This window comes from Narcine bancroftii, chromosome 11 (assembly GCF_036971445.1).
Source record: "Narcine bancroftii isolate sNarBan1 chromosome 11, sNarBan1.hap1, whole genome shotgun sequence".
Taxonomy (NCBI): Eukaryota; Metazoa; Chordata; class Chondrichthyes; order Torpediniformes; family Narcinidae; genus Narcine; species Narcine bancroftii.
In genome coordinates this window covers 13,371,623-13,399,172 of record NC_091479.1, presented here as the reverse complement: position 1 = coordinate 13,399,172, position 27,550 = coordinate 13,371,623, and the positions used below count along the sequence as shown (strand labels likewise).

The following is a 27,550-nucleotide window of genomic DNA, read 5'->3' as shown; positions in this document are numbered from 1 at the left end:
CTAGATTGACTCTGTCAGAATGTCCTGCACTAGGGCTGTGAAGAAGAGATTCATAACACCTGGACAGCAAAGATGCAGACATCAGGATGCTTCTTATCGACTCCAGTTCAGCATTTTACACCATCATCCCCTCAAAACTTGATCAGTAAACTCCAAGACCTGGGAGTCAACACCCCACTGTGTAATTAGATCCAGGATTTCCTCACCTCCAGGCCACAATCAGTGAAGATTGGTAAGAACTTCTCCTCCACAATCTCCATCAGTGCTAGAGCTGTGTTCTCGGCCCCCTGCTCTACTCACTTTACATCTACGACTGTGTGACTCGGTACGACAATAACACCATTGACAAATTTGCCGACAATACCACAGTCGTGGGTTGTATAAAGGAAGGGGATGAGTCAGCCTACAGAATGGAGGTCAAAAACTTGGCTGAACGGTGCACCAACAACAAGCTTGCACTCAATGTTACCAATACCAAGGAGCTGATTGTTAACTTCAGGAAGGGAAAGCCCGAGGTGTACAATCCAGTGATCATTGGGGGGGATCAGAGGTGGAGAGGGTGAGCACATTTAAGTACTTGGAGTCACTATCTCGGAGGATCTTTACTGGACCCAACACGCCAATGGCACCATAAAATGCACATCAGTGCCTCTACTTCCTCAGGAGTTTGCGGAGGTTTGGCACGACATCAGAACACCTGGCAAAATTCTATAGCAGTGAGGTGGAAAGTGTGCTGACCGGCTGCATCACGGCCCAGGATGTGAACACCAACACCCCTGAGTGTAAAGCCCTTCAAAAAGTAGTGGACGCAGCCCCCAGGACATCACAGGCAAAACCTTCCCCACTACTGAGTACATCTTCAGGGAATGCTGCCGTCAGAGAGCAGCAGCGATCAGCAAAGACCCTCACCACCCAGCACATGTTTTATTCTCGCTGCTGACATCAGGAAAGAGGTCTCGGTGGCACAAGACTCGCACCCCCAGGTTCTGGAACAACTGCTCCCCCTCCACCGTCAGACTCCTCAACCGCAAACTCAATCAGGGGCTCATTTAAGGACTCTGGCTTGTGCACTTCATCGATTTTATGTTTGTTTTTTCTGATTTGCACAGTCGGTTTTTTTTTTACATTCGTTATCTGTTTACAGTTTATTGATTTACATGTTTACACTGTTCACAGTTTACTTCTTTTGCACTACCAACGAGTGGTAATTCTGCCGCGCCCGCAGGGTTGCATGCGATGTCGCGTACGTACTTTGACAATAAACCTGAAATCTGAAAAGTTTGAAGCTCCTGGTTTGTGTTACCAAGTGAAACAAAGGTCGCAATCGAATTAAATTACACATTGCCCACACTCATAGTTTTACAATCAACCCTAAACTTTTATAATCAGGATTATGAAGTATTGCTTAACAAATGATATGACAATGGATGACAAAGATTTGCATGATCCTTTCCACCACTCCTCAACCTTAGAGAGCATCATACAGATAGAATAGATCTTCCTAGCAATGTGGTCAGAGATCTGTTCCTAAGGCGGATTCGTAGGAAAGGAGGAACAGGTACGTACAGGCAGCACTTGCGTCGGATTTACACCTTGGAGGCATGGTTACAAGGGTAACTAAGAGATAAATTTAAGCCAAATGCAAAGTTACTCAACACGGCGTTAACTGTTCGAAAGTACGAGTTGCCCACAAATTGGACATTCTTAACCCAGAGACTTACAATCTGTATTTAAAAAATTTAAATGTAGACATACAGCACAGTAACAGGCCGTTTCAGCCCACAAGTTTGTACCACCCAGTTAACCCCCGGTATGTTTTTGAAGGGTGTGTGGAAACCGGAGCCCCTGGAGAAGACCCACTCAGACATGGGTTGAACATACAAATTCCTTACAGACAGCGTAGGATTCGAACTCTGGTCCCGATCGCTGGTGCTGTAAAGGTGTTGCGCTAACCGCTACGCCATCCTTGCCACCCATCATATCTTTATGTATACACGAGATTATTGAGTGCGCACCCTGGTCCAGAGACCAGGTCGTTTATCAGATGATAATAATCTTGAACTTGAAGTATTTTACTTTGAGGGTCTGCAGTTGCAGTGGAGATCACGTACCCATTTCACGGCAAGGTTGTGAGTTCATTACAGAAGGAACACATGTGTAAACTGTTGCTTCATACTTCAGAAAGTTGTATTCAGAACTTTTTGTTAGTAGAACATCAAGCCCAGTGTAACGGTTAGCACAATGCTAATCTTTGGCTTGGTGGCAGCAATCCAGGTTTGAATCTGGCGCTATCTATTAGGGATTTGTACATTCTTCCCGTGGCCACATGGGTTTTCTCCAGGTGCTCTAAACTTAAAATTTAAATGTTTAAATCATCTAGTTGTACAGCACGGTAATAGGCTCTTCTGGCCCACAAACTTGCACTGCCCAATTGACCGATAACCCCTGCACGTTTTGAAGGGTAGTAGAAAACTAAAGCAACCAGACCAAGTTTCCTTCCACTTTCCAAACGCGTACGGGGTTAGAAAGCTAATTACGTCCAGCAGAGACTGGCTTATGTCTGTCTCTGCACAGCGAATAACTGCCTTCTCAACATTCGTGGCTAGAAAAGCCATATTACTGAAATGGGAAGGCCCCCAAACCCACCTACTCAACTTCAATGGGTCTCCGCTGTCAGGTCATGTTTAAGTTTGGAGAAAATTAGGAGTCAGACATTTGATACAGTGTTTAATATTGAAGAAGTTTGGTGACTTGTTTATTCAGTATTTCCATTGAGCATAAGAATTACAATTTTATATTGGATTCTCTCCTCGTTCGTCCTGGTAAATTTGATTTTAACCAGGAAACCCTTTGTTTTCCTACTTTACTCTCAGGGTGGACGGCCCAGTCCTTCTCTCTTTTCTAGATTAGTTAGAGGGGATCTTACAATAATTTTTTTTTCTCTCTCTCTTTTTCCTTCTTTCAATTTTACAAGAGGAGAAGAAATTTATGGTTGATATCTACTTGTTAAATATGAATATGTTCTTTTTCTTACAAACTTGCAAAAACATGAATGTAATGTAAATCTCTCCTTATATATGTCCGATATAAGTCAATAAACTGATTGGAAAAGAAAGGTTAGTTGGTCATATTGGTGTATTTGGGCAGCAAAGCCTCATGGGCCAACTATGCTGTATCTCTGCATTTAGAACATAAGGACACAGGACTTGGAGATGAGGCCTCTCTGGCTGTTAAACCTGTCCTGCCATTCTGTATCATCAAGGTTAATCTGCCCCAGACCCCACCTCTCCTGCAGACAAAAGCTTGTTTTTTTGTTCCATATCCAAGTCACCTGCAATCTCTTGTCTCTCCAGTCTCTTGTTTCTTGTCCTGAGCATTGGCACCACTGAACCAGGCGGTGATGCAACCAGCCAGAATGCTCTCCACGGTCCACCTGTAGAGGTTTTCGAGAGTCTTTGGTGACCTACCGAATCTCCTCAGACACCTCACAAAGTATAGCTGCTCATGAGCCTTCTTTGTGATGGCATCAACGGGGAGGCTCCAGGACAGATCCTCGGAGATGTTGACATCCAGGAATTTGAAGTTCTTGACCCTCTCCACGACTGAGCCCTCGATGAGGACTGGGTCATGATCCCCTGACCTTCCTCCTGAGGTCCACAATCATCTCCTTAGTTTTGCTGACATTGAGTGCAAGGTTGTTGGTGTGACACCACTCAACGAGCTGATCCATCTCCCTCCTATATGCTTCCTCATTGCCATTTGCGATTCTGCCGACAACTGTGGAGTCATCGGCAAACTTGTAGGTGGCATTGGAATTGTGTCTGGCCACATGGTCATAGGTTATTCTGCTCCAAAACCACAAATTTTGTTACTAATTTGTGACAATAAATTCTGACTCTGATTTTGAAATGTTGATACTATTCCATTGCAAAGTCTCTTCAAGACATGCTGATGTTAAAGAGGTTTCCCTCCTCTCTTCAGTTGTATCGAAGGGTTCTGGCCCGAAACATTGACCATTCTTTGTCTCCCACTGATGATACTCGACCCGCCGGGTTCCTCCAGCAGATTGGGTTCTGGTGCAAATAGAACTGGTGTCTACGTGGAGTTTCCTGTGGTCGTTGGTACTCTGGTTTCCAGCACGTTGCAAAAAAGTGTGCAGCTTCTTAAGATCAATGGGTACTAAATTGCCCCAAGTGTCCAGTAGAATGTGGAAAGAATAAATATTTCAGAGCATATGTACATTATACAATAAATAGTGCCTTGTTTCAGATGAGCAGGCTGGGATCTCCTTGATTATACAATAAGTCGCCTGGACTTCATGAACTGAGTTACAGGGAAAGGTTAAACAGGTTAGGATTTTATTCCTTGGAACATATAAAAATGAGGGGAGATTTGATAGCGGTATTTAGAATCATGAGGGGTATAGACAGAGTAAATGCAAGTAGGCTTTTTTAACTGAGGTCAGGTGAGACACAAACCAGAGGCCATGTGTTAAGGATGAAAGAGGAAAAGTTTAGGGGGAACATTAGGGGGAAATATCTTCACACAGAGAGTAGTGGGAATGTGGAACAAGCTGTCAGCTGAAGTGGTGAATGCGGGCTCAATTTTCACATGTAATAAAAATTTGGGCAGGTACCTAGATGGGAGGGGCACGGAGGTCTATGGAATGGGTGCAGGAGGGATATGGAGGTCTATGGACTGGGTACAGTGCAGGAGGGGTGTGGAAGTCTATGGATTGGGTGCAGGTCAGTGGCGCGAGGCAGAATAACAGTTTGGCACAGACTAGAAGGGACAAAGGGTCTGTTTCCTATATTCTATGGTTCTAAGTGAAAATAAAAACAAATCCGTGGATCATGGAAAAAAAAATGACTGAAAATACTCAGCAGGTGGACAGAGAAACAGTTGACATTTCAGGTCCTGAATGGAAAGCGAATGGTATGTTGACATTCATAGCAAGAGGATTCGAGTACAGGAGTAGAGAGGTTCTACTGCAGTTGTACCGGGCCTTGGTAAGACCAGACTTGGAGTGTTGTGTGCAGCTTTGGTTCCTTATCTGAGGAAAGACATCCTTGCCATGGAGGGAGCGCAGAGAAGGTTCACTAGATTGTTACCAGGACTTGCATATGAAGAAAGGCTGGATCGACTCACTAAAATTTAGAAGATCGATAGAAATGTATAAAATTCTTAAGGGATTGGACAGGCGAGATGCAGGAAGGTTGGGGAAAACCAGAACTGGGGGTCACAGTTTAAGGATAAGGGGAATGTCTTTTAGGACTGAGATGAAAAAAAATATTTTCTCTCAGAGGGCGGTGAATCTGTGGATTTCTTTGCCACAGGAAGTGGTTGAAGCTGGTTCCTTATCTAGATTTAAGCAGAAGTTGGATTTGGCCCTTGTGGCTAAGGGGATCGGGGGGTATGAGGAGAAGACTGAGTAATCATGATGAATGGGGGTGTAGGCTTGAAGGGCCAAATGGCCTACTCCTGCACCTATTTTCTATGTTTCTATAACCTTATTCCTACGAATCTGGTTTCAAGATACAGAATCTGAGGCAATCTCTGGTATCGCACAGCGGCCGGCACGTCTCACTCTCTGACATCAATATAAACTGTTTGCAAGGCTTCTTCTTAATATGGCCTTTGAATTCACAAGGTGAAAGAGGGGGTCATTCCTGAGATGAATCTCTCAAGTTCTCACATTTAATAAGCACATCCTGTCATGGAAATATCTAGGCGTGATGGATAGCAAAGGTTCAGCAGAATCCTTCTCTTGATAACATCGACGATACCTTTGTAGGTTTCGGGGTTGACAGATTTGACACACGATTGCATGGTTCCAGTTAGTGCTCATTATCTAACTGTTTGCAAGTCGGAAACAAACTTGCAGGTATTTAGCCATCGTGGTCAAATTTTCCCCTGGCAATGGCTGGTATTCGATATGCCTAAAACAACAATAGATTATGGGCACTTGCTTTACAATGGTGCCGAACATACGGCTTGAAGTATTAGAACTGCCAATGTAGTGTCTGATAATTGTGGTGGGATTTGTATGTTCTCAGTAGCACGGCTGATGAATGAAGCAATCACACAGAAATGTCATCTGAGCAGTGGGATTGCAGTTGAGAGAGAGGGAGGTGGTTGGAGAGGAAATGTAAGGGCATCATTGCCTTCTCAAATACTGGCACATTTCAACAGATGCAATATATATATTTTTTATATTTTCATCACATTGAAGGACTCCATTCAACCCATCGCGTCTACATTGGGTCTCAGAGCAATCCCTGTTTATTTCCCTGGAAACACTTACCCATACCTATCCAGTGGAGAGCACCAAGTTCCTTGGATTTCACTTAACTAGTGATCTATCGTGGACACACAACATCTCCTCGCTGGTCAGGAAGGCACACAGCGACTGCACTTCCTAAGAAGACTGAGGTGGGCAAGGCTATCGGCCACCATCATGTCAACCTTCGATAGGAGTTCTGCATCACTGTTTGTATGGAGATGAGATTTTTCATCTGCATTGATAAAGCTTACTGCTCGACATTTTTATTTGCATTCCGATGATATCATTTGGGCTTATATCCATTTCTTTGTCTTTTTCTCTCTTTTCTCTGCGATGAGCTCCCACCACTCTAAAGGTTATTTGATTGCCAGCTGCTTCCATCTACAGTTGTCAGCAAGATGCCTGATACCAGCAGATTTATTCCGGCTGCATCACATTTGCTTCAGAGAAATGGATCAGAGGTCAATCCACAAGTCCATAAGGATGGCAGTGAGGATCGATGGAATCTCCCTCCCCACAATCAACGTGATCTACGGGGATCGTTGACTAAAGATGGCGTGCACAATTATTGAGGACCCCTTCAACCCTGCACACAGCATCTCTCAGCTCTCCCGGTTGGGAAAGAGATCCAGGAGGATCAGAGCCAGCACCGCCAGGCTGAGGAACAGTTTCTTCCCACGGGCAGCGAGAACGCTGAACGACCAAAGGAACTGCTCACCTTAACCATCTGAGACTCTCATTTGTACAAACCAATATTTATTTATTTATATAGATAAAATACTTGCCCTACATATATATTGTTTGTCTGTATGTGTGTTATATCTGGTTGTGTGACTGAATGTTTTTCTCCGAGGACCGGAGAACGCAGTTTTGTCGGGTTGTACTTGTACAATCAGTTGACTATAAACTTGACTTGACAGAATTCCAAAGGCTTACAGTAAAAACACCAAAATTCATTTGTGAATCTGCAGGGGTCGTCGACTGCATTCTGTTCTCCTGCTGTGGTCTCCTCTACATCAGAGACACTGGACGCAGACTGGGAGATCGCTTTGTTGAGCACCTCAGCTCTGTCTGCCGCAATAGTGTGGGTCTCCCACTGGCCACCCACTTCAATTCCCCATCCCATTCCCTTGCTGACATTTCTGTCCGCGGTCTTGTGTGCTGCCAGACTGAGCCAGCCGTGGAATGGCGGGGGGTGGGGGAAGCACCTCGCCTTCCAACTGGATGGCATTGATGTTGACTTATCTAAGCCCCCCCACCCCCATCATCTCTCCATTCCATTTTGCACAGACATTATAAATTCTACCTAGTCCCTTATCACACCCAATTAACACCCTTTGTTGGTCTGGATTCTTCCCCCATTATTTGAATTCTGAGACTTTCTGATAGATCCTTTTTTTAAAAAAATTTTTCCTTGAAAAAGGGCTCAGGTCCAAAACATAGACGATCTATCTTTGTCTCCGTTAGATACTGAAAATACCAGCCGAGTTTCTCCAGTATTTCGGTGCTTTTTTTTTAAACCATAATCACAGTGTTTGCAGCCGATCGTGTTTCTCTCCAAAGACCCACAACCTTCTGCATAAAGAAATCTCTCTGCATCTCAGTCCTCAGGGGATGAGCCCTAATCCCGAAGTTAATGCTGCCCCTCGCTCTGTACTCCGTCAAGAAGAGATGGCCTCGCGCCAATTGCTAGCCAAAGCGTTCCACGAGAAGGGGGTTGGCCTTCTGAGCTTCCAGTGCCTGCTTGAAGGACGGATCTGACAGATTAGAAAAGAGTTAAAAGCTGCGGTTGGAATTTTGCAGGCAATTCGGTATTCTTTGCAGAAAGTAATTGGACTAAAACCTCAGGTGTCTGAAGACCCTGGTGACATCCCCATTGCAGAAATCCACCATAGATCTGTGAATGAGCGATAGCACTGAGGCCTTGACCTTCATCATATCAAGAATAAATGCTGTTCAAAACTTCATCTGCTGGTATCAGGCATCTTGCTGACAACTGTAGATGGAAGCAGCTGGCAATCAAATAACCTTTCGAGTGGTGGGAGCTCATCGCAGAGAAAAGAGAGAAAAAGACAAAGAAATGGATATAAGCCCAAATGATATCATCGGAATGCAAATGAAAAATCTCATCTCCATACAAAGCGTCGCTAGTTTTACTGACAGCTGACAATTTCCGGACTAACCTTTCAATTTTAAAGCAAACAGTATTAAAAATTCATACTGCCTTTTACAGAAACAACGTTCACACTGTCTCCTGTTCATCTTCTTTTAGAATCGTTCAAGGAAATCAGCTTATCGAGGCTGCAACCGGCAAAAAAGTAAAACAGATTTTTTAAAAAATCTGTCGCCGAAACAGGTGGGACTGTGCTTTTAAATTAATTTTCAAGATGCGCGTAACGCCAACAAGGCCTTCATTTATTTCCCATTACTAATGACCCTTGAGAAGGTGCTGGTGAGTCACCTCCCTGAATTTCTGCAGCCCCTCTTGTGAAAGTGCTCGCTACAGTGGTGCATGACAGGAGGTTTCAGTCCGTAGAATAGTGATATCCCCAAGTCAGGACTTGGGACAGGAAGGTTGGGAATCACTGCTCTGGACCCAATTGCCACTGAAATGCTTTGCTTGAGAAAAATTGTCAATGGCCCATTTCCTTTGGAGTTCTGAAACCTTGCACATAACGAGTCAATAAGGTACGATTAAAACAGTGGTTTTCAAACTTTATCTTTCCACCCACATACCACCTGAAGCAATCCTTTACTAATCACAGAGCACTGATGGCATAGGGATTACTTAAAGTGGGATGTGAGTGAAAAGAAAAAGGTTGAAAACCTCTGAACTATACTTTATTAGCTAAAGAACTTATGACTATGTGGAGGCATCCATCTTGAATCCCCGAGCTGCAACCATCTAGTCTCCGACTCTCCAGTGGTCAGGAGTATCACTAGTACCCTATCACTACAGGTCAGACAGTCTTTTTACCCCTCCTCTGCCCCCACCCAAAGAACGGCGATGGCAGTCAGCGGACTAGTGTGCCCCCTCTTGTCGGTTGCGAGAAATCAGATGCAAGCCAGCCGCCTCTGACAATTACGTCTGCAGGAAGCGAGCGTGTCCAGTTGTCGCCCTCCCCCCCCCCACCTAGACCCCGCAGATCAGTTGCCTAGGCATGTGGAGTCTCTGAAGAATGTATAAGAGGCAGGGAGGGTTGCAGATACAAGTTTCAGTGAGAGGGTCACACTGAAGGTGGCGTCAGGTCAACGAGTGACCCCCAGGAGAGGCGAGTAGATGGTGACTTGTAGCTCTCCCTCTCTTGGGGGAGCATAGGATGTGGGGGGGGAGGGGAAACAAAGGAAAATGGCAGTAGCATCCAGATCAGTAAGCCCCCACAGTAGAAACACAGAAATGCTGGAAGAACTCAGGAAAAGATATATAACTCAAGCCTGAGATTTGCTGTACAGCGAATCTCGTGAATGTGACCCTCCCCACTTCCCGTGCATTCTAGAATCAGTAGAATAACAGTGATAGAGAGGTCGTTAGTCAAGGTCACAGAGATTTTAAAAATAAATTTTGAGTTTTAGTCATACAGCACGGTAGCAGGCCATTCGGCCCATGAGTCCGTGCCGCCCGGTTCACACTCAATTAGCTTGCGCTCCTGGTTCATTTTGATCAGAAGGTGGAAACTGGAGCCCCCTGGGAAAACCCATGAAGACACCGGGAGAACGTACAAACTGCTTACAGACAGCGCGGGATTTGAACCCCGGTCCCGATCGCTGACGCTGCAAAGGCGTGGTGCTAACCGCTAAGCCAACCGTGTCCTGTGGCTTCAGGTGTGAATCACTCCCATTGGTTCTCTTCAGTCTGTTACTCAGTAGCAGCCCCAAAATTAAAATTTGGAATGCTTGCTCCAATTGAAAAGCTCAGTGACATCTTTCTGCCCTTCCTCAAACCACATGCCACAGCCCCTTTCTCAGAAGACTACCTCCTGCGGTCTGACTCTGGTCATTTCCTACCTGCGACACTGTGTTAAAGTGGAACCTATCAGTGTTGCAAACCAGAGCCCAGCAGGCGATGGTCTGACCTTTATTTCATGGATTCTCACAGCCACTTGACATTCAGAATGTTAGCATGAAGACATCTGCAGTACCGATGACGTCTTTTAAAAATTCCAGATTAATTTAGTGACCAAAATTTAGATCCTCCCAGCTGCCTAGGTCTCAGGACATTTAATTTGCTGGACAATTAACTGAGCTACTTCATTTTTAAACCTTATAAGAGAAAAAAGACTCATTTATAAAATATTCCCAAGTTATTGAGACCAAGTCTAACACTTTCAATCACTAACTGATCATGGGAACAGATCGTGAAAATTCTCTCATTCCTCATTTGATGTTTCAATGGCATTGAGGGGCAACATGATTCCCAGACGGTGTCTGCATTCGGCCAAGGCATTTTCTGCTTTTGAAGTCTATTTTCCAATTATGTGCTTGGGGAGACAATTCTGTGTCATTACCCTGTTACACATAATTTTTAATTTTGATTTAGAGAGACAACATGGTAACTGTCCTTTCCAGCCATGATTCTGTGCCACCCAAATACCTCAATTAGCCTACAACCCCTGAACATAGAACATATTACAGCGCAGAACAGGCCCTTTGGCCCACAATATTGAGCCGATCAATATAAACCTACTCAACCATCTAAATCTCACACCCATAAGCCTCTATTTTTCTTGCATACGCCTGTTCAAGTGTATCAGGCTCCACTACCATCACTGGCAATTCATTCCAGGCACCTACTACTCTCTGTGCAAAAAAAACTTACCCCGACGACTCCCTTTAACTTTTCTCCCTTCACCATATACAGATGGCCTCTGGCGACAGCCACTGTAGATAAAGGTGCTGGAATTTCAGATCTTGTAGACCTCTGTTAAGTCACCTCTCATCCTTCTTCACTCCAAAGAGAAAATTCCCAGCTCTGCAAACCTTGCCTCATAAGACTTATTTTCCAATCCAGGCAACATCCTGGTAAGTCTCCTCTGCAACCTCTCCACAGCTTCCACATCCTGCAATGAGGTGATCAGAACTAAACACAATACTCTAAGTGTGGTCTCACCAGAGACTTGTCAAGTTGCAACATGACCTCTCGACACTTGATTTCAATCCCCCCGACTAATGAAGCCCAGCTTCTCATAGACCTTCTTAATTATCCTATCAACTTACGTGGCAATTTTAAGAGATGCACAAGATTTGGATCCCAAAGTTGCTCTCTTCTTCCACACTAAGTATCCAACCAATAGCCCTTTTCTTAGCCTTCAAGTCAAGTTCATTGTCATCTGATTGCATAAGTACAGCCCGACGAAACCGTGTTCTCCGGTCCTCAGTGCAAAACATGCAGACACACAACCAGCCTTAACAGATACAAACAATACACCTGCAGGACAAGTATTTCATCTGTACAAATGAATAAATAAATATTCTTTTGTACATATGAGAGTCTCCGATGGTTAGTGTGAACAGTTCCCTTGGTCGTTCAGTGTTCTCGTTGCCCGCGGGAAGAAACTGTTCAGGATTGACCTAAGTTTTGAAGGGTGGGAGGAAACCAGAGCACTCTGAGGAAATCCACGCAGACACAGGGAGAACATACAAACTCCTTACAGATAGTGTCGAGCTCGAACCTGGATCGCTGACACGGTCATAGCATCCACTAACCGCCACGCTAACTATGCCTCCCTAAGGATTTGACATCTCTGCCAATTTCCAGTATGAAAGCGAGCATTTCAATGGGTTCCATTGACACCCCGTCCATGTAGAGAACATACCCATGGCTTGCCAAAAAAAACCTTTACTTGTGCTATTCATAAGATTATCTTGCCAAGAAAGAAATGAACCTAACCTTATATGGATGTTGCAGCATTTATTGTCTTTATGTGGGAGAAAATGGAAGAACAAACTCTGAACTCATGATTTTTGATTTAATCGGACTACACACTGCAATCTGGCAAAGCACTTCACAGAGTACCTTATTGGCAGACACTGTACAATAAATGGAGATGGGTCTTCAGAGGACATATACTCAACATGGAGCGCGTTCAGCATTTTCCCATGCAATAGCTGAAACACAGCTGGATATAGTAAAGAAACCCCTTTGGTAGCTGTAAAAAGCTTGCAGCAAATGATTAGAGGAGGTTACTCTATTTTGTCTGTCAAATAAACATGGAAGTAATGACAGAAGCAGCTGCAACGCTATTATATTCGAAATATAAGCACTAAATGTCTGTCCGAATGCAGTGCTCATAATGGATGTTGCAGAGCCTGTTGAAGACAGAACGTTCACAGGGGTCTCAGACAAATGCCTGCAGCTTAGTTCAGTAAAACCTCTGTTAACCGGAATTCAAGCAACCGGCAAAAAAAAAAAATAATTTGGGCAAAACAATGTAAGTAAATAATGAGAATGAATATAAAATTTAAGTAAAAGTTGAAAATGTTCTCTGAAGTAACCTTTGGGGAAGATGGGAGCAAATATTCGGCCAGTGGAGGGAGGGCCTTGGTCGGGCTTTGCTTGTAGCAGCTGTTTGAATAAAGTTGTGTGAAGCAGCGATGGGGTCGCCTGGGATGAAGAGCTCGCCGTTGGGGGTGACTCTATTATCTTTATTCTTGCTTTTTGAGAGTCTTTATCTTTATTTCTATATTGTTAAGTAAGGCCTTACTTGGGGGAAGGGATGAGATTTAATGATGACTTCAGCCCGGTTAGAGTAACAGCTTGAGCCACGCTGTTACGGTGCCAGCGACCGGGGATTCAATTTAATTTAAAATGTTGTAAGTTACGGGAATTACCTGATTAAAGAGAACTTTAATGAAAACAAAACTGATTTTATTTTACAATTTACTTTACATTCTACGCTGTTTTTTTGCCTTTTAAACTGTTTCTTCTTAACGCTGGTACATTAGGCATTGTAAGAGTTGGTCTCAAGCAACCGGAAAATTTGCATGGTAGATCCCGGATACCAGGGGTTTTACTGTACCAGGGGTTTTACCTCCACCTGATTGCAAGCAGAAGCATAATAAATTGAAGTTAAGCAGTCTTGCAAAGTGAAATTTAATAAAATCAGGGTTGATCTTTGCAGTTAAAGTCTGCACGGTGTCCCTTGATACCCAAAGTTCAAATGGCAACTCTATCTTGCTTGGAAAATTGGGTTGGTCATGAGAGGATGTGCACTTGCGCATTTGTGGAAATGAACTCTGAAACAAACCCTTCTTTGATCCATAGAACACCACAGTGGAGAAACAGGCCCTTTGGCCCTTCTAGTCTGTGCCAAACTATTTTTCCACCGAGAGCCACTGACCTGCACTCAGTCCATAGCCCTCCATACCCTTCCATCCAAGACCCAAATTTTTCTTAAATTTCAAAATCAAGCCTACCTTCTCCAGCTCGGCTCATTCCACATTCCCAACATTCTCTGTGTGAAGAAACTTCCCCCCAAATGTTCCCCCTAAACATCTCCCCTTTCACCTGTCACCTACATCCTCCACTTGCTATCTCACCCAACCTCAGTGGGAAAAGCCTGTTTGCATTTACCCTATCTTTTTTTGAAAGCCTTCCTCTTGCTGTCCACTGCATATCCACTCTTAGTGTCATCTGCAAACTAGCTGATCCAGTTTACCATTTTATCATCCAAATTGTTGACAGGAGAAGGCCATACAGCTTCTCGTGGATAACCTTGAGCCTCCTGGATTGACTCCCCAATTCCCTTTCTCTACCTCCTAATAAGAGTTCCACAGACCTTCAGGTGAAGAATTCCTTTCTCTTCTCGATCCTGGATGGCTGACCTCTGACCTCGAGGCTGTGTTCTGAAGATCGCAGTCAAAGGTAGCCTTAGTTCTGTATCTATTTTGCTAAACCCTGAAGAATTTTGTACGATGCAATTAGATTTCAGTATGAATGACTCTCTGGGATAGGAAATTGCAAAGAAATTGCTTGAATAAAGATCTTTTTCCTCATATCAGTCTTGAGAGGTTAACCCTATATTAAATGCTATATCCAGGGAAAATAATCTCCCAGCATTCATCCTGTTAATCCCACTCACAATTTTATGTTTCAACGAGTTTGCTCGTTATTTTTCTAAACTCCTGTAGGTAGGTGACTATATCTGCACACAATAATTCCGAGAATCCTTTTGTAGTGTTGGAGCAGTCCATGATTAATGTGTCAAGGGGAGGTTCAAAGTGGAAAGAGACATTCCTCCAATCCAGTGGTCTTCATTCTGCTGGAAGAGGTGGTGACCCTCTTGTTTACATACCAGGACACAGAAGGATGCTACTTGAAACTTGATGAGTCAAGACTCCTTTATTATCATGTAATAAAGACAGTTTAATATTACATGGAATCTGCTTACGTCTGCCTTAAGGTAGGCTGATTTACCATCAGCAGAAATTTATTGCAGTCAGAGAATGAGTGAGAGGCCCTGATGATCTCCGGCGCTGCCGCAGGCCCTGCAGCTACACAAAGTCCAAACCATCGGCAAGACGAGCTCCAGATCAGGAAACCTTCAGCGCCCTCGGCACCCTCTTGCATCCCGATTCCGATACCTGGGATGCCTCAGGCTGTCCGCATCCTGGCACCGCAGTCACCGGCAGCCTACAGCCTCTGTGGGTTCTTTGCCTCGAGGCACCAACAGCCCATTGCTGTGGAACCCTTCACTGGCCCGCTGCCGTGGTCACCGTCCTGTGGCTCGTTTCTCTGCTTTTCCCTTCTCAAACAGGAGTGGGGGGGGGGGGGGTGTTCTTCCTGTTTCCTGGTGCCCTGCACCAGTCCGATGCTTTCCCGGAGTCTGCAACTCCTTGTGGCTGATGCTAATCAGAGACACCACCGTCTTGGGCCCAGACCCCACAGAAAACTTTGCATTCATTACAGTCCTCAAAAGAGCAATCACACAAATGCCTTATTTCCTAAGGTCCTGCAACGTCGTCTCTCTCACATGACCATTTGATTTTTCACCCCCCCCCCCCCTTCGCTAAACTGGAGAGTAATTTATAGTAGTAAATTAGCCTCCCAGCACATCTATGGGGAGCCAGTTCTTTCCATGTTATTGGTGTATTAAAGGCAATGATTTGGTGTATTTTAAGGCAGAGATTGACAGGTATTTGATTAGTCAAGGGTTAGGGGGAGAAAGCCAGGGAGTGGGGTTGAGTGGGAGGATGGATCAGCTCATGATTAGAATAGCAGAGCAGACTCAATGCGCCAATGGGCCGACTTCTGCTCCTCTATCTTGTGATTAGAAGCTCCTATATCCCAGGATCAATTTGGTAAATCCACCCTGGCTTCGATCCGAGTGAAATATATCCTCTCTCAGATGGGAAAAAATGTTTTGATTCAGATTGAGTTTTAGGTGATGATTAAATTTTAATTTTGACATACAGACAATGCACAGTACAGTAACAGGCCTTCCCAGCTCACAAGCCTGTACTGCCAAACACCCCTATTAATCAGGACCACCCCCACCCCATACGTTTTGAAAGGTGGGTGGAATCTGGAGTGCCTGGAGGAAACTTGCGCAGACACAGGGAGAACGCACAAACTCCTTACAGACAGTGCCAGATATGAGCCTGGGTCGCTGGCGGTGAAACAACGCTGCACTAACCGTTAAAGCAGTGGTTCTCAACCTTTTTCTTTCCACTCAGATCCCACTTTAAGTAATCCCTAGGCCATCGATGCTCTGTGATTAGTAACGGGTTGCTTACGGTGGGATGTGAGTGGGAAGGGAAGGTTGAGAATCACTGCTCTAGACCCAATTGTGTGTGAAATATTTTGCTTGAGAAAAATGGCCCATTTCCTTCGGAGCTCTGAAACCCTGCACATGACGAGTCAATGAGGGACGATTAAAACTGGCTTGCAAACTTTTTCTTCCCTCCCACATCCCTACCTTGTGCAATCCTCTACTAATCACAGAGCACCGATGGCATAAGGAATACTTAAAGTGGGATGTGAGTGGAAAGAAAAAGGTTGAGAACCACTGGTTTAAAGTAGCAACAGAAATAGTCACTTTTAAGAATTTATTTTTCTCAGTGACAGTCAAGGAAGCCATTTAGCCCCTTGAATATACAAGTCCCTTAAATGCTACAAATATCTTTGCATCTACCTCTGCTCTTGGTAGCCCGATTCTGTGCAAAAAAAAACTGACATGCACATCTCCTTCAAACTCCCTCGCCCCCTCCACACACACCTCAAATATATATTTTCTCATCTGTGACTTTTACCTCAGGAGAACCGCCTTTCTGCGATTTTATAAATGTCGATGATTTCTCCCCTCACCCTCCCCCCGCTCCAGCCCAAGTTTCCAAATTTCAAATTTAAATTTAGGCACACAGCACGGTAACAGGCCCTTTCGACCCACGAGCCCGCGCTGCTCAATTACACCCAAATGACCTACAATCCCACCGGTATGTTTATGAATGGTGAGGAAATCAAACTCCATGGAGTCACGGGAAGAACGTACAGGCAGAGCGGGATCTGAACTCCGGCCCCAATTACTGTCGCTGTAACAGCGATACACTAACCTTGCGGCACCTCTTCCCCATTTCTCTTACCCTCTAATTCAGGACCACATCTGGATAAATCTCTTTGGTACCCTCCAAAGCCTCTGCATGCTTCCAGTCGTGGGGTGACCAGAATTGCACACAAATCCTCCATTCTTGGCCGAAGCAAAATTTTACACAGCTGCCTCCCTGGCACAGAAGAGGGGATGAGGGGGTAGGTCAACCTCGTGGATTGGCAGGACAGGCTTGAGGGACCTCAAGTGGCCAAACTCCGCTCCTCCTCCTATTTTTTGCGCAAACAGAACCCTTTCGAATAATTCTACCCCTCAATCACAAATTCAAGGGGAAGGGTCATTCCGATCACGTAAAGGAGTGATGTTTACTTAGACCAAGGTACAGATGGTACGATGGTAAGGCACAGACAGCATAAAGGTGACCTTCAATCCAAAGGAGCTGAAAAGAATGCAGGAAATGTCAGAGCTCAAGAGTTGTCATGGCACCATCCTTTTGAAGGACAATTCCTTTGAGGGGCATGACAGTGCTTTGAAAGAATGATCTGAACCTGCTGGAACTCATTGAGATGCACACACCAGAATGTTAAAAGAGACCACGAGGACATATCTCTGCTAGAACACTTGGTACTCGTTGGCCTCCAGTCACACTTTCATTCATTTTTTTTTTAAAACCTGCTTTTCCAATATTACTTCTAAAATTAACATTTCACATGAATGTTGATTTACTTTTTTAAGAGATGATTGAAACAGCAGTCACCAAACTTTTCATTTTTTAATTTGGACATACAGCACGGCAACAGGCCATTTCGGTCCGCCCAATTATCCTGTACTCCCCCCTGGTATGTACACATGGGCCGAAATGGCCTGTTACTGTGCTGTATGTCTAAATTTAAAAAAAATTAAAAGGTTGGCCAGCCCTGGTTTAGATTGAAAAATGAACATTTGCAGATGCTGAGATTGTAGTAAATACAGGTCAGGTCACTCCTCTGAGTGCCACTGGTACCATGGACACTGTCACGTGGACTAAACCGGCTCCCCCACCAGGCTTGCCTGGTGCAGAGGGTGGCTAGACCTTGTTAAAGGGTGGACAAACCCTCTCGTAAGGTCAATGGCCATCTCGCAAACTTGTGCCGTGAAGCACGGGAAGGGCATCCCTTCTGTCGAAGCTTGGTCTGGCAACAGAACTTCCCCCAGTCGTCTTGGATCTCACCATGCCGCTGGATCCAGGAGGGGATATCGAGAGGGTGGGTCTGGACCTGCGCAACCCCCTACTCATCTAAAATCCATTCACGCACATGTTGTTTTGCTCCGTGGAGTGGGGTATCCTTCCCCCAAACTGCTCTCCGCTGTGTGAGGAACCTTCTGGATAGCCAGAAATTGCTGCAGAAACTCAGCAAGTCCCTCCGCATCCACAGGAGGCAAAGATATATCACCAACATTTCAGGGCCTGAGCCCTTCGTCAAGGTCTGAATAAAAAAGGTGTGGAGAAGATGGAAAAAGGGGCATGGGGGAGGCCTGCTGGACACTGTCACGTGGACTAAACCGGCTCCCCCACCAGGCTTGCCTGGTGCAGAGGGTGGCTAGACCATGTTAAAGGGTGGACAAACCCTCTCGTAAGGTCAATGGCCATCTCGCAAACTTGTGCCGTGAAGCACGGGAAGGGCATCCCTTCTGTCGAAGCTTGGTCTGGCAACAGAACTTCCCCCAGTCGTCTTGGATCTCACCATGCCGCTGGATCCAGGAGGGGATATCGAGAGGGTGGGTCTGGACCTGCGCAACCCCCTACTCATCTAAAATCCATTCACGCACATGTTGTTTTGCTCCGTGGAGTGGGGTATCCTTCCCCCAAACTGCTCTCCGCTGTGTGAGGAACCTTCTGGATAGCCAGAAATTGCTGCAGAAACTCAGCAAGTCCCTCCGCATCCACAGGAGGCAAAGATATATCACCAACATTTCAGGGCCTGAGCCCTTCGTCAAGGTCTGAATAAAAAAGGTGTGGAGAAGATGGAAAAAGGGGCATGGGGGAGGCCTGCTGGACACTGTCACGTGGACTAAACCGGCTCCCCCACCAGGCTTGCCTGGTGCAGAGGGTGGCTAGACCTTGTTAAAGGGTGGACAAACCCTCTCGTAAGGTCAATGGCCATCTCGCAAACTTGTGCCGTGAAGCACGGGAAGGGCATCCCTTCTGTCGAAGCTTGGTCTGGCAACAGAACTTCCCCCAGTCGTCTTGGATCTCACCATGCCGCTGGATCCAGGAGGGGATATCGAGAGGGTGGGTCTGGACCTGCGCAACCCCCTACTCATCTAAAATCCATTCACGCACATGTTGTTTTGCTCCGTGGAATGGGGTATCCTTCCCCCAAACTGCTCTCCGCTGTGTGAGGAACCTTCTGGATAGCCAGAAATTGCTGCAGAAACTCAGCAAGTCCCTCCGCATCCACAGGAGGCAAAGATATATCACCAACATTTCAGGGCCTGAGCCCTTCGTCAAGGTCTGAATAAAAAAGGTGTGGAGAAGATGGAAAAAGGGGCATGGGGGAGGCCTGCTGCCTAGAGGCCATCGGTGGACATGGATCGGCAGGGATCGCAGGTGGGGAGCAGCAAGAGGGACTCTCACAGAACTCCCTTCGAAGAGAACTTCTTCAGGAAAGGTGTCCATCATAGAGATTTCACAGCTGAATAGAGTGAATCAACAAAGATCACAGATGCCATGACTGTAGTAACTACACAAAAGCACTGGGGAAACTCAGCAGGTCCTGGAGTGTCCATCGGTGGCAAAGATATTTAACCAATGTTTTGGGCATGAGACTGGATTGCAATAGGGGATGCAGGTTTGTAGAAATCTTTGAGTAACACAGTCTTGGGTGTCAGTTCTCTGAAGTGGTTGAAGTTTATTCTCGCTACATAACTACAATGTACAACTGCATGAATGTCTTACTGCTGAAGCTTTCCAGGTAAATAAACACGCACAATACATGAGAAATAATTTACAAGGAAGAGTTATAATAAATATTAGAAAACTGCTGAGTTTCTCCTGAATGTTTGTGTATTGACCCCAGCATCGGCAGAATTTCTAGTTTAACTTTGTAGTGCAGGTGTGATCTCACTCCACTGTACCCACCTCCAACCCTGTAACTCCTTCCCGTAAGATTCCCAATAAAGGCAGATACCCCTCGTGTCCTCCCTCCATCCCAGCCTTGGATCTGGGCCAGCAGCATGTAGAGATGTGCCTGATGTTTCAGGTTATTAAAGCCTTTAATCACTTGTTTCGAGTTTGCTAGTGGTTATTGATCATGCTACAAACTTCAGAATAAATATTCACACTCAGAAATAAACCAGAGTCCCTAATGCAGACAATCTTTTAGTTGCCTTGAAATAGCACTACGGTGGGGGAACCACAGAGAATTTCAAAAAGTTTGAGACAGTACTGCCAGCAGGACAGGTAGCACAACGCTGTTACAGCACCAGTGATCGGGGCTGGGGTTTGAACCCTGAACTGTCTGTACATTCTCTCCATGTTTGCGTGGGCTTACTCTGGGGGCTCCGGTTTCCTCCCAACATTCAAAGTGCACCAGTGTTGGCGATCAATTGGGCGACACAGGCTCATGGGCCGGAAGGTCCTGTTTCGGTGCTGTACGTTTAAATTTCTAGAAAATTTAAAAAAATGATAGTCTGTTTGCTGTGGACTAAAAAAAACCCCTGTTCTTGTACTTGTATGTGCTGAAGTTAAGGAGCTTGCACCTTCTGCCTGAGGGACAAGGGTTCTTTAGTGATGTTGGCTACCCTCTTGAGACAGCATCTTACATTAGATGCAAGGGCAGCAGTGGAGATTTTGCACAGAGTGCCATGAATGAATAAATATTCAAGATCAGGTTGAACAGCTCAAGCCAATTTATCCTAAAGATTCCAACGTGATCCACGTTTTAAAACGATGTGGAGAGTAAAAAGGAGTCTCTGGTGCAAAAACAAAAATTATAACGTTAAGAGGCACAAAATTAATTCCTTAAGATGTGACCAGGAAGACAACCGGTTTGCACTTGGATTTTGTTATTGTCATTTAATCTTTTTTTTTTCATTCGATCAATTGTAATTTTTTTGTTCTCTCCTTCCACCTTTCCACTCTCTTTGTGTTGCAGGACAAGTTAAAAAAAAAATCTAACCACTTCTATTTCCAAAGAGTGGGAATTGAACTGAAATGTTAACCATTTCCCTGTCCACAGTTGTTTGCCTGACCTGTTGAGACTCTTCAGCATTTCCTGCTTATCTCAAACATCCGCCATTACATTTGCAGTCCTTCATCTAAGGCTTATGGAAATAATTAATATCTTCAACAGGAGAAAACGCTGCACAGAAAAGTGGCATTAAATCCAGTTAAGTGTGAATTGATGCCCTTTAGAAGGTCGAACTTGAAGATGGAGTACAGGGTTAATGGGAAGATTTTTAACAGGGTGGAGGAGCAAGGGGACTGTGGGGACTACATCCACAGGTTGCCTTGAAGATTGATAGGGCATTGATACTTCCCTGTGATAGTACAGATTCTATCACCAATGTGTACATATGTATAGATGGTAGTGTAGGATGACTGTGATTGGCTGAGAGTGTAGCCACACCTACTGGCAGGTCTTAAAAGATGGCTCCTAGCCAGACCAGGTCATTCTGGACTGGTCGACCTACTTGTGATATGCTCCAGTATTTTAGTTAATAAAAGCCTTGGTTTGGATCAGCAAGCCTTTGGTTCTTTCAACCTCCATCTTTTTCTTCCCTCGTGGGCCGAAGCGGGCCTGTTATCGTGCCGTGCTTGTTTCAATCTCAGGAGCCGGCCGGCTTTCTGCTCACGCTGAAATGTCTCTCTGGTGGTTTTACCAGTCCTGAAATGTCGGGTTGTACGTCTTTACCTCCTCGAAATGCGGTGAGACCTGCTGTGCTCCTCGATTGTTTTTTTTTGTGTTTTTACTACAATCACAGCGCCTGCAGACTTTTGTGTTTCACTCGCCTATTCGAGAGATTGCAGATTTACAAGGCAGCCTGCACTTTGAGGGGAAAAGAGACGCTGTGCCTCCATTATTTGGCCAGCTGTGACTGACGGCTCCTCTTGTGCACCAACTCACCATCCCTTCAGAGAAACTGAATATTGGAGCTTTATCTAATGCCTGACAGACAATTCTTGGGCTCTGCTTAATCAGTGTGAGCTCTGGCAACTGTGTCACTCTGTATGTGGTGGGTAATTAAAGGAAGCCTATTAGCATTGGTGCGCCATCATTAAGGAGAATCTTATTTAATGCTATCACATTAAACCGCTGTTCCTCGAGGAAGTTTATTTTTACTGACTGTTTAACTTATCAACGTCCAAAGGATGCACTTTTAATGGGCCTTGCACTCCCACTGCCAACTATAAATAGCATCATATTTTAATCACCAGCTTCCTTCATTAAACCCATCAAAATTCTGTGCAATGTCGATCAGATACACAGACAAGGATAATATTACATTGAACTCTGGCTCAGTATTTGCATTTATATATGGCCTTTCACAACCTCATGGCTTCCCAAAGGTTTGCAGCCAATTATGTTCCTTCACCACCAGTGTGTCTGATTCCAGGAACATCTGAATTTGAAATCACCATCGGAACGTGGCAGAACAGAGGTCCAGTGGGACAGCTCACTACCACCTACTCGGGCTGGGTAATAAATGCTGGCTTGTGTCAGTGGTTTCCGAGTGGTAAACTAAGCAGAGCTTGAAATAATGCGAGACGTACTCAGCCGGTCTGGCTGTGGGAAGAGGAAGAGGATGGCTCGCATGCTTGAAGGTGTTTCTCCTCCAGTTCTGATGGCATTTCAGCCCTATGCTTTGATGTTTGGGCACTGGGTACAGAGAAAGGAGGGTCAGTCAAGGGGTCCTTCTTGTCAGTCTGGTACTGGGCCTGGCCAAGATGGCCACCCATAGGTCCAGGCAGCCTGCCCCTCTATCCCCTGTGCCCCTGTATCCCTGGAGAGGAAGCACTCATTTGCAGATGACACCATAATAGTTGGTGCAAGAATTACACCTGCGTCACAGTGTGGACGAGATCATCGTGGACTTCAGGAGGACCTGGAATGACCAACCTCACTACACATCAACAACACTCTAGTGTAAAGAGCGTCAAGTTCCTTGGAGTTCACTTAACTAGTGACCTCTCACAGGCACACAACATCCCCTCACGTCAGGAGGCACAACAGCAACTGCATTTCCTGAGAAGTCTGAAGCGGGTAAGGCTACCGGCCACCATTATGTCAACCTTCTACAGGAGCTCTGTCGAGAGCAGCCTGGCCGGCTGCATCCCAGTGGGGTAGGGAACCTTTATCTTTACCAGTTCTGATGTGCACCGCAAGTGCTTGGGTGTCGAGTTAAAAAAAAGGAAGTCTGCAGATCTTGGGGTAGGGTCCAATACACAAATGCACTGGAGGAACTCAGCAGCACCCAAGGTGATGAACATCTGACGTAGGCCCCATGCCTGAAGCATTGGTTACTCTTTCCATCCCATGGAGACTGCGCGACCTGCTGTATTTCCTAGAAATGGATCAGAGGTCAATCCACAGGACCATAAGAGTGGGAGAGGGAGTCTCCCTCCCCTCCATCGATGTGGAGTCTCCCTCCCCTCCATCGATGTGATCTACCGGCATCACTGCTTGAAGAAGGCACGGAAAATTATTGAGGACCCCTTCCACCCTGCATGCAGCATCTTTCAGCTGCTCCCATTGGGGAAGAGATCCAGGAAGATCAGAGCCAGAACCACCAGGCTGAGGAACAGCTTCTTCCTGCGGGCAGTGAGAAGGCTGATGGACCAAAGGAACTGCTCACACTAAACATCCGAGACTCTCATATTCATGAAACGCTGTGTATTTATTTATTTGTCTGGATGAAACACTTGCCCTGCATATGTAGTGGGTTTTTAAAAAATGTGTGTTATGTTTCTATGTATTTTGCGCTGAAGACCGAACACTGTTTCGTCGAGTTGTACTTGTGTATTGGGATGAGTATAAACTAAACTCGACGGCAGTGTTCACAAGCTATTTATAGGCTCTCCAAGAATAGTTGGCTCCCCAAGGGTCTGATGGTATCGATAGAGATAATCTTGTTTCATTTGTAAATGATGCTTTGTGTGAATGGCCAGAATTGTAGATGAATGTGGCGCTTGGAACTTTTGGATTAAGAATAATAAAAGGGTAGTATTGATTTACTGCCAAAAAGGAAAAAAGTATGGCGGAGCACAGTAATACAGATGGGGACCCCACTGGACTGCTCAGCCTGGCCGCTTCCAACCAGGTGGCTCCTCCCCGTAGTTTCCCAATAAAGGCGGAGAGCCCTCGTCTCCTCCCTCAGTACCAGCCTTGGATCCGGGCCAGAAGCATGTAGTTATGTGCTGGATGATTCAGGATATTAAAGCCTTTAAAGACCTGCTTTGTATCTGCTCGTGGTTACTGCGCCACAAAGAGGATTCATGATTTCGGGTTGCACACCCCCTCCTCAGGACTGGGAAGGAGGCGAAATGAGTTTGGGGGTGAGGTGAGGGGGATGTGTCTGATTGCGAGCAAGCCAGGTTCGAATCTGGCACTGTCTGTAAGGAGTTTGCATGTCTGTGTGGGTTTCCTCCGGGTGCTTCGGTTTCCTCCCACGTTCCAATGACTTGCGGGGTTAGTATGTTAAATGGTCACATGAGTACATCGGGGCAGAGTGGACTCGTGGGCCAGAAGGGCGGCATCTCAAAATTAAGGAATTTAAGAAAATGAGAATGAACAGGGGCAGGTAAAGAGTGACAATAGAGGCAAAAGATCAGAAAGAAACAGTTGGAAGAGAAACGCTGAGAAGGGATACAGTGCAAACGTTACACCAACGTGCTGGAGAAATTCAGCAGGTCGCGCAGTATTATCCATGGGATGGAAAGAGTAACCAATGCTTCAGGCATGGGGCCTACGTCAGATATTCATCACCTTGGGGGCTGCTGAGTTCCTCCAGTGCATTTGTGTATTGGACCCTACCCCAGGATCTGCAGACTTCCTTTTTTTCAACTCGACACCCAAGCACTTGCGGTGCACATCAGAACTGGTAAAGGTTTCATTATTGTCACTACATTTAGAATGTAACATACATGAAATTCTTTAACCTTTGTCTGCCATAAGGCAGAGAGTCGCCACTTTGTCCAGCGCCCCTCGCAGAAACCGACTGCACCTGGTGTTCTTGGAGATCACCTAGGTGGTCTCCCCTCCAAGTACTGACCAGGCCTGAGCCAGCTTAGCTTCCAAGATCAGGCTAATTGGTTCCGCCCAGAGGTACAGCCCCTGTTTGACCGTTTCAATTAGAACACGGTTAACATAGCTATCACGGCGCCAACGACCCGGGTTTGAATCGAGTGCTGTCTGTAAAGAATTTGTGCATCCCGTGACGAGTGTGGGTTTTCCCCAGGTGCTCCAGTTTCCTCCCATCTGCCATAACGTATGGGGGGGGGGGGGGGGTGGGGTTGTAGGTTAATTGGGTGAAATTGGATGGCACGGGTTTTGATGGCCAGAATTGGCTCTACCACGTCATTAAACAAAGTGTGGAACAGTGGAGTTCAGGCCCTTCGGCCCACAATGCTTTGGTGATCTACTCATTCTACCATCATTCGAACCTCACCGCCCATGAGCCTCTCATTTTTTACATGGCATGATCACCATTAACCTTTCTCTCCTTGGTTAACTTTGGCTGAATGGAGGAGCACACAAATCCAGGAACTTGTAGGTTCACATCTCACTTCCAGTAGTTGACCACAATATCTTGGCTGCTGCTTCAGTATCATGCTGACGGGCTGTTACACTGACAGAGGTGCTATCTATCTGATGTGGTTCAGATTTTAGATTTATTGTCATAGGTCGTACATGACACCCTGCGATTTGTTTTCCTGTAAGCGAGGCAGAATTCCCACTAATTGGTATGCAAAAAAAACTGCTCAATGTACACATGTAAACAATGAAATGTAAACAAACCGACTGTGCAATACAGAGAGGAAAAAAAATCATTAAATTGCAAAAGTGAGAGTCCTTCAGTGGGTCCCTGATTGAGGTGGGTGCTGCGGAGTCTGACGGTAGAGGGGTAGCAGCTGTTCCAGAACCTGGCGGTGGTGTGAGTCTTGTGCCACTGATATCTCTTTCTTGATGAGGATAGAACGTGTGCTGGGTGGTGTGGATCCTTGATGATTGCTGCTGCTCTCCGACGGCAGCGTCCCCCTGTCGATGTTCTCGATATTGGGGAGGGTTTTGTCCTGGGCTGTGTCCACGACCTTTTGCAGAGATTTACACCCACAGATGTCGCCATACCAGACCGTGATGCATCCGGTCAGCACATGCCCCATCATCTAGAAGGAAAGCAATCCATCTCCCTACTTTGAAGACTAATCTTTATTCCTCAGACACCGCTGGCAGAGTGAAATAATTTGGACATTATTCTTCAGCTCTGTCAGTAAGAAATTGAGGGGCATAACTTTGCTACCAAATTACAATGGTTACATTTTTAAAATATACCATTTGGTGCAAAACTCTTTGGGATAATATCGGATTAATTTCTTTTAAATCTTACTGAATTAAAATTTCAAGTTCTGAATGTGTGAAGCAATAAAATTTTAGACTCCACTTCTGAAATTCGATTCTGGAACTTTAACCCATGTAAATTAAATAACTAAATTGCTACTTGCTTAACGGAGGAACATTGTCGAAAAATGTTACTGATGCAATAGGCCACTGCATTCAGGAGTGCTGACATCCCATGAAAATATTCAGAATGTAGTCTTCCTTATTTAAAAAAAACATAGAACATACAACATTACAGCACAGTACCAGCCTCGATGTTTGCCAACCAATATATTCCTACCAAAGTAAAAAGCACTAAATCCTTCCTAACTCGTAACCCTCTGCTTTTCTTTCATCCATGTGGGTGTCTAAGTGTCTCTTAAATGCCCCTAATGTTTCACCCCTGGCAAGGCATTTCTGGCACCCACAACTCTCTGGGTCTCCTCTAAACTTCCCTCCCTTCACTTTGCAGAATGTGAGCTCACCACCCCCCCCCCCCCCCAACCCACCCCCCAACCCTGGTGTTTGCTATTCATGTCCTCGGAAAAAGGCACTGGCTGCCCGCCTTATCTTTCCCTCTCAGAACCCTGTTGACCTCTATTAAGTCTCCTCTCATCCTTCTCCGCTCCAAAGGGAAAAAGTCCCAGCTTGGCTCACCTTCCCTCACAAGACTTCTTTTCTAATTGAGGCAACATCCTGGTAAATCTCCTCAGCAGCCTCTCCATGGTTTCCACACCCTTCCTTTAATGAGGTGACTAGAACTGAACACAATACTCTAATCATGGTCTCACCAGAGATTTGTACAGTTGCATTATAATCATTTATATCAAAGAGCAGGAATAAGCATGTTCCTCTAATATTACATAACCATAATTCATATCATAGCATCTGTGATTTTCATTTATATAAATCAGCGGGACAGATATTGATCAATAAGACTAAATACATATCCAAGTACAGGGTGCCATGTCCCACACATGCTGATCCATCGACTTCAATGGAAGAAAACATGCAGAAATGAATGAAACAAGAGAGTCTGCTGACGCTGTGATCACAGTTAATACAGAACAGTGCCGGAGAAGCTTCACCAGGTCACGCAGCGTCCAGGGGAGGCAAAGATAAATAACCAAGGTACCTTGACGAAGGGC

At 45.4% G+C, this 27,550-nt stretch overlaps 1 protein-coding gene across 28 annotated transcripts in view; it reads right to left on the bottom strand.

Moving 5' to 3' along the window:
- Nucleotides 1-27,550, bottom strand: part of LOC138745528 (CUGBP Elav-like family member 4) — a 692,803-nt gene that overhangs the window by 85,934 nt on the left and 579,319 nt on the right. For 8 of the 28 annotated variants that reach the window (XM_069902641.1, XM_069902634.1, XM_069902646.1 and 5 more), the window contains exon 5: nucleotides 7,991-8,005. The exons of the other annotated variants lie outside the window; for them this stretch is intronic. In XM_069902641.1, coding sequence (XP_069758742.1) covers nucleotides 7,991-8,005 — 15 coding nt within the window. The remainder of the gene's footprint in view (nucleotides 1-7,990; nucleotides 8,006-27,550) is intronic. 28 annotated transcript variants of the gene reach the window in all.